The 7,896-nt window shown below is 57.4% G+C and overlaps 1 protein-coding gene across 3 annotated transcripts in view; it reads right to left on the reverse strand.

Moving 5' to 3' along the window:
• IQSEC2 (IQ motif and Sec7 domain ArfGEF 2) overlaps positions 1-6,462 on the reverse strand; it is a 77,473-nt gene extending 71,011 nt beyond the window's left edge. For 2 of the 3 annotated variants that reach the window (XM_058712297.1, XM_058712296.1), the window contains exon 1: positions 5,509-6,461. In XM_058712297.1, coding sequence (XP_058568280.1) covers positions 5,509-6,215 — 707 coding nt within the window. In that variant the 5' untranslated portion in view covers positions 6,216-6,461. Of the gene's footprint in view, positions 1-5,508 lie in introns of all 3 variants that reach the window. The other variant, XM_058712301.1, reaches the window with a different exon arrangement.
• Positions 6,463-7,896: the final 1,434 nt, after the last annotated feature.

Consider the following 7,896-nt stretch of genomic DNA (forward strand, 5'->3'; position numbering starts at 1 on the left):
AGCCCCACATCAGGCTCCATGCTGATGGCATGGAGCCTGCCTGGGATTCTGTCTCCCTCTCTCTGCCCCTCCCCTGCTTGCTCTCTATTTCTCAAAAAAATAAAGGAAAGAAAAGAAACTTAAAAAGAGAGAAAGTACTCATTTCAAGGGTCAGGGGTAGACCAGCAGATAGACACAGGAGAGATGACAGCTCAGCTCAGCGTGGGAACTATATGGAGCAGCCCAGGAGAAGGAACCAGCATCAGCAAAGACCCCGAGGCTATCAGAAGGCTGAGTGGGCTAACACTGGGGTGCACAGGCCCTTCTGGCTGGGGCACGGTCTGTGAGAAGGGGACTGTCAAAAGATGAGGGGAGAAAGGGAAGTCAGGTGCCGATGCTAAGAGGACTATGCACGGCAGATGGAGGAGTCTGAACATTCTCCTGCAGGCCAAAGACAGAGTGGAACCACTGGAGCCCTGCAGAAAGCTTGGCCAGGCTGCATCTCGTCAGAGGCTTGATGGAACAAGAGCAGGAGAGGCATCTGTTAGAGAAGACTATGGCAAAACTCCAGGAGGCAGTCAGAAGACGGACCCTGACTGGAGCAGTGGTCTTGGGAGCTCTGCTGGGGGAAGCCCAGAGCCATGCCTGGAGTGTCTCTAACGTCTTTACACCTTGCCTGCTGGAGGCAGTGGTGTACCACAGTCTCAAGCCCGACAGTTCTGGGCCCCATGCAGTTGTGTAACCTCAAGCAGGTCACTGCACCTCTCTGATCCTTGTTTCCCTGTCTGAAAAATGAAGATAATACTAACACCCACCTGGCAGGGACTCTGCAAATGAGATAAGAGGCAGTAGTACTGCATGGTGGGTAACAATGCTGCAGATGGACTCTGGAGCCTGGCCACCTGTGCTCCTTCTAGCTCCTTCTCAATTCTCCTGCTTATTCATTGAGTGACCTTGGGTAAGTTAACCAACCTTCCCGGGCCTCAGTTGCCTCATCTGTAAAATGGATTTAATAACAATATCTACATCAAAAGATTCATGTGGAGATTGAATGAATTAATACATGGAAAGCACTCAGAACAAATAGTGCTTGGCACACAGTAAATGCAGTAAAAAAAAAATGTTAGCTATTATTACATAAAGCCACATAGGGTGGTGCCTGGCACACAGAAGGCTGAGACTCACTCAGCACATGTGTGGCCTCTTCTCCGTGCTCCAGGCCTTTACTATGCTCTCAGCAAATTCAGAGGCCACAGTAGGCAGGGGTGGGTGAGATGAAAGAGTAGCAGAGGGTAAGCCTCAGTCCAGTCTTCCTCCCACCTAGGCCCCCACTGGACCCCAGGAGACACCCACTCTCTTTGAAGCCCTTGAGCAGGGTCCCCAACCAGTGGCCTGGCCTACCCTGATCCTTCCTCTGAGAACTTCCACACTCACCACTCTTGCCACTTGTTTTGTCCAGACCACTGTCATGATGGTGGGCTGAGCCTGGAGCCCTGCAGCTCCGGCAAGGAGGAGGGGGCTCCTCAAGCGCAGAGAGCGTGGTGTTTGCTCAGCCTGGTGGCCCCTCCTGCTCTGTGCACGCAGCCAAGAAATGTTTGTGGATGACAACAACCCCATTCTTGCCCCAGATCTAGACGGAGAAGCAAGACTCCTCTAATTCTCATTCAACTCAACATTATCATTTCCTCCCACACAAGTATAATGCTCTCAACACAGTGGGGGGAAAAATAGATGGTTTACCCTCCTGGGAAGAAGGAGAAATCCCCCCCCCCGGGAAAAGTACCTGAGAGCCCAAAGGAGACAGACTCCCCCGGGGCCCCTCCCTTGGGCTCACTCTCTCCCCCCTCTCCTCCCCAGTGCCCTCAGCCCCTGCAGGGAGAACACTGACACAGCCCAGCAGCCAAGCAGCAGACCATGCATTGCCCTGGCTGTCAAGAACACCAGGCCAGGCATTCTGGTTGCTGCCCCCCAATGTGGACCAGCTTGCAGGGTGGGTGAGGGTGTGGGGGGGGGGAGCGGAGGGTGGAGAGTTACCACCAAACCAGCTTCAGCCCACCACTGCCTACGGCAGAGCCAGAGCTGGGCCCATGCACAAAGCGTGGGAAATACCGCTCTCTTCAGTGTGGAGCAACTCAACAGTGGCCCCCAGCACACCCGTAAATCATTCCAGGCGCCAGAACTGCAAGGGGGGCCAGGTCAAGATCAACAACGAAAGCAGAGCTCTTCTCTAATCATCTGGGGGTTGAGGGGAACAATTCCAGGGAAAAAAGACCTGAACACTGGTGGAGACCAGCAGCTACAAACAAACAAACAAACAAACAAACAAACAAACAAACAAGCAAAGCCCTCACATACAGAAGACCAGGGGCCAGAAGGAGGTTGAGCCTCATCTCGTGCTCTGCTGCACTAAGAAGGCCACACCCAGAGCACAGCAGAAGGCATACTGGCATCCGGGAACCCGTCCAGAAGAGACAGTGCGGGAGGATGTTGGAATCCTGGGGGTATGACATGGGTGGGGGTGGACATGACAGCCGCTAGCAACCGCACTAGAGGGAAAGTTCACAGGATGAAGAGTCTGTCTTAGGGCCACTGTGACCTCTGGTGTGTCGCTTCACTTCTCTGAGCCCCTCGGTTTCTTCGGCTGTAAAATGTGGACTGTGGTGCCTGACGCACAGGGTCGTTGGGAGGACTAAATAAGTCCCTAGGCACAAGGGGCCCTCCCTCAACAAGAGGCAACTGGGGCCCAGGCCCGTCTCTCCCCTCTTCCTCCACCAGAGGGAGCCTGGGGACCAGGAACGCCTAGCCTGTACCCGCTCTACCGATCCACCCCCAGTGCTGCAGCCTCTGCCGCTAAACTCCCACCTTGCCTGCCCTGGCTTCCAGCAGCAGCCTTCTCACCCACTCCTTACAAACCCAGAACAGGCCTGGCAAGGGAGTCTCTTCAGCAGCTGTGGTGGCAGCAATGGTTACTGCATGAACAAGCCCTCCGGATGCTTGGCTGGGAGGGAGAGTAGAAAGGAGGGAGACACAGCCTTCTCCCCCACACCCCTGCCCCTTGACTCCACCACTCATCCCAGAGTCAGCTCCTCCTGCTCCAATCCTATAGATACCTAAGGCTTGCCTGGCCTCTCCAAGTTTGGGACCTGGCCAGGTCCTGAAGCCAGGAGACTCATGTGGGTTGGAAAGCTCTAGTGGAAAAATGACAGGTCTCAGACACAGGTGGATGTGGGTTCTAGTCCCAGCTCCATTAGGAACTAGCAGCGTAACCTTGGGCAAAAGCCTTTCATCTTGGGGCCTCAGTTTCCCCATCTCTCAAATGGAGTTGCTAATGCTCACCAGGGCCTGTGGTGAGGCCCAAAAGAGGCAATAACTGATGTGCAAATATTTAATATGTGGCTAGGAGAAATTCAAAGCACTATCTAAACCCCCTTATTAATCCAGTGGGAAATGTGAGGCAAAGAAATCCGACAAACAGCCTGGAGGGTGCACAAAAGAGGGACAGACTGAGAGGCAGGCCTGTGCGGATGGCAGAAGCACAGAGCTCAAGAGCAAATGGGCTTCCAGCCAGCCAAGAGATCCACGTCTGCAGGATGGAGAATCTGAGGGTAATGAAATCCTGGTATCGGGGAAGACCCAGGTCACTTCACTGGGCTTTGCACCCAATTCAGGAATGGTGCTTTTTCCAGCTCTTCCTGACACCCACTGGGCCTCTGCCGGACAAGTCCACCCAGCTCCCACCCCCACCTCTTGACAGTCCTCTGCATCACCAGGCAGCCAGGTTGGAAAGTTCTCCCTGATTTACCCCCAAATTTCCCACCGCTCCTGGATCTGCTCTCTGGAGCCACATATAATGAGCCTGTTTCCTCTGTCACAGGCCTGACCACTCCAGAAAAGTCTTCCACAGTCAGGCTCAAGGACCACAGCAGGCTCCAGTCTCCTGCTCCCACCCACCGTAGCCCTCTCCTGAAACAGCTCTGCTTGGTTGATCTGGACCCTTCCTCCAGGGTGGGGCCCCAAGTTGCACACAATCAGTCCACTGGGAATAGGCTCCCAGCAACCACGCCTGGACAGGAGAACCCATCTCCCTGGCCCCGGGACTACTCTGAGGCAGTCCACACCGAAACTCAGCTGAGGGTGCACTGCAGTGGAGCCCAGCCGAGGCCTCAAGCTGCAGCTGCTGCTCCTGGGGCCCAGCCATCTCAACCCAGCACCCCAGCCTGCTGCCTCACCACGGGGGAGTTGCAGAGAGCTGTCTCCCAGCAGATTTCCTGAGGCAGAAGGCTTCCCCACCCCCAGCCCAGCCTCCAAGAGACACTCCACTGGTTGTGGCACATGGTAGGACCAGCTGAGCAGTGAGAGGAGGGGGAAGGCTGTCCATTCGCTAGAAGACTTCAGACTTGCTCTGTAGTGTGGCTGGATTAGTCACAGAACCATCAAATCTAAGCTGGGGGGCCTTAAAGAGCATTCAAGGAAGACAAGATATGGGGGGGACTGATGGCCTGAGAGAGGAAGGGAGTCAGTCAAGGTCACAAAGTCAATCTGCAGCACAGCTGGAAGGGGAACCCAGGTGTCCTAACTCCCAGTTCAGTGCTGTTCTTTCCAACACAGCAAAAGAGAAATCAGGGGGCCTTTAGGGCAGCCCTGTGAGCCTGCATGCCCTTGACTCTCTTAGCTTGACATTTATCCTGACCAGCTCACAGTAGTATCTGCATGGAAGAAGTGGACCCAGCCCATGTCCCACCAACCCAAGGTGTCCCAAATAGGCAGACATACAGACACCAGCAAAGAAACTGGCACTGATCCAACAAGAGAGAAGATCTGTAGGCTTCCCTTCCTGGGAGCTCTTTAATTGGGCGGTGTTTTTCTTGAGGGTGGAGAGGGGGTGCTCTTTGAGGAACTAGCCAAGGGCCTAGCCTCCATCTTTGCTCCCCCATCTTTGCTCCCCTGGCCAGGATGTGCTGCGGTTCCCCTCAGAGGGATATCTCAGCCTCCAGCAGCCATTCTAGTCCCCACCTGCCTCTCTGGGAAAGGATGGAGCTGAGGCCACCAGAGGAGACAAGATCAGGCCTACACTCAGGACCTGCAGAGGAGACCCAAAGTGGGGTGGGGGGGAGACGGGGGCTTTCTTTCCCTTGGGGCTCTGAGGTGACAAAGTCACAGATAATAAAAATCCCAAGCAGCACATCCAAAATAAAGAAATAAATGAAAAGCCATCCTCTGGCAAGGGTACAGCTAGGGGGTGAAGAAGTGGAGGGGTGATGACTGTTGGAGGCCCTCACTGGCCACGGTTTTGAGAAAGAAGAGACACCTGCACTCATCTGGCCAAGCCAGGCTGGGGTGGCCAGAGAAGGGGTGTCGGCTGCTTGAGCAGGACCCAGCTTCTCTGACAGTCTGGGACGGGAGAGGAGGACATGGTATCAGGCACTAGCTTCTTACTTTATCAGCCGGACAAGTTGGAGAGGGAACTGGAGGGGAAGAACCGGGGTGAAGGGGGTAGTGGGGAGAGGGGTACAAACACACGTTCCTTACTTTCTCTGGAGGGTTGTGGCCGGGCTGGTGCTGGTACTGGTGCTGTGGCCGCCACCGGCCCCGGGGCTGGAGCTCCTGGATGCGCCACGGCTCAGCTGGCCCCGCTCCCGCGGTGGCCGGGGCCCCACGCCCACCGCAGCTGAATAGCCGGCTTCCTTCTCACGGCCCGGGTGCGCTGGCACGGTCTCCCGCCCGCCACGCTCGCGACCCAGGGCTGGGTTCTCGTGGTGCAGGTGGCACTGGGCCACGTCGCGCTCGCGGGCTGGGTAGCCGGTAGTGTCCTGGAGCGGATAGGCGGCGTCCCGCTCCTTGTCCCGATACACTGCCTCCCGGTTCTGGTAGGCGCCGTCCCGGTTCGGGTAGCCCACGTCCCGGGCCGCCTGGTGGAACTGGCTCTCCCGCAGCTCGCGGTGGTGGAACTGGGTCTCGCGCAGGTTCTGGTACTGGCTTTCGCGGCCGGGGCTATCCCGCGCGCCGTGGGGGTCCCGGAGCAGCTCCCCGCGGTGCAGCTGGCTCTCCTCCCTCAGGTCGCGGTTCTCCTGGGTGAGCTGGTCCAGCTGGCCCTCCAGTTCTTCAATGCGCCGCCGCTGGGTCTCCAGCAGCTGCTGCTGGCTCTCAATGATGTTGTTCAGCTCCAGCAGGTACTCCACCGCCCGGTTGGGGCTCTCGGATCCCGGACCGCCCGGGGGCCCCGACCCCGCCTCCATCCTGGCGGCCCAGGGGCAGGGGAAGGGGCAGGAGAGCCCGGTCCCCGCTCGCTCACGGCGCCACCCTCCCCCGGGCCCAGCCGGGGGAGGGGGCCGGCGGGACGCGAGGGCGCGCACCGGGCTCGAGGGCCCGGGGGCCCGGGGGGGCCCGGGAGACAGCGCTGGGGCCGGCGGCACGGGGAGCAGGAGCTGAGGCTACCGCTGCCGCCGCCGCCGCCGCCGCCGCCGCCGCCGCCGCCGCCACCACCACAGCTCAGGAGGACGCGGCCCACGGCGCTCCGCCCGCTGCGGAGTCACTGCGCAGCGCGGCCGCGCGGGACCGCCCCGGCCGCTGGCCCGCCCCCCGCCCCTGCCCCCACCCCGCGCGCCCGGCCCGCCCCCGCGCGCCCCACCTGCCGCCGCCACCCGCGCCCGAAGCCGGACCCGACCCGAGACACCCGCGCCAGGTCGGGGCCAGCCCCATCGCAGGCTGCCGGAGAGTTCTCCCTTCCACCGGTCCCAGGGTCTTCACCTAACCAAGGTCTTCAGCCTGACGAAGCCCTCCATCCCAGTCCGTTCCAATATCCCTCGGGTCCTCTTGGCCCAAGATCCTCATCTAAGACCTCCCAGGAACCCCCATCGCAGGCAGCCTCCAGGTCCGAGCATACCACGGATTCCCCATTTCCTGGGTCTGCCAGTCCCAAGTGTCAGATTCCCCATCCCATCCAACACCTGGGCCTCCTATCTCAGGCGACCTTCCTCCCGCCCACATCCCGGGTAGTCCCTGGATCTCTCATTCTAGCCAGTACCCTGACCATTCCTCCATCCCACCCAGCCCCGTGTCCCTCCAGCCCAGGCAGTCCACATACAGTTCCCCCTTCCCAGGCAGCCCCTGGAACATCACTCCCCTATCCCCACACACAACATCACAGTCATCCCCCACTCCAGCCAGTTCCTAAACTCTCCATCCAAGCCAGCACCCAGATCCCCTAACCCAGTCAACCCCAGGATACCAAAGGTTAGCCAGTCTCTGGGTCCTCCAACCAAGGAAGTCCCAGGATCCCATCCCAAAAGCTCTGGGACTGCCCATTGCAGCCAATCTTAGGATCAAAGCTTCATTCATTCATTCAACTCTCACTTTCCACCCTCACTTTCCATCTCCTTTGGAGATGCTCTTCTCCATTCTGTCCATCATCTTCATCCAATGAAACTGTACCCATCCTTCAAGACTTAAATGCCCCCTTCCTCAAGCCAACCTTGATTTCTCTAGCCAGAAGTGCTTGCTCTCTCTCCTCTGGACCTCCCATTGCACTTCTCTACACTTCTCTCATGGCACTTGTGGAACAAGTGGAACCCTACTTTATAGCGCATTGGTTTGTGTTCTTGTTATAGCATGTCAGTTTGTGTTCTTGTTTTATGTCCTCTGCCAGGTTGAGCTCCCTAAAGCCAGAAACATGTCTTCATTCATCTTTGTGAGCAGTTGAGATAGAGGAAAAAGCATACGTTTTACAGTCAGACAAAACTGGATCTAAATTCCACCTTCTCCTCTCTGAACTTCCATTTCCCTATCAATACCACCTGCCTCACAGGAGTGGTCTTGGAAAAAAGCAAGTAAAAACGTTTGGCACAGAAAACACAACCCCGGGGAATAGGAGAATATATTTGCAAATGATATATCTGATAAGAGTTTTGTATTCATAAT

This window comes from Neofelis nebulosa, chromosome X, assembly GCF_028018385.1.
Source record: "Neofelis nebulosa isolate mNeoNeb1 chromosome X, mNeoNeb1.pri, whole genome shotgun sequence".
Lineage (NCBI taxonomy): Eukaryota > Metazoa > Chordata > Mammalia > Carnivora > Felidae > Neofelis > Neofelis nebulosa.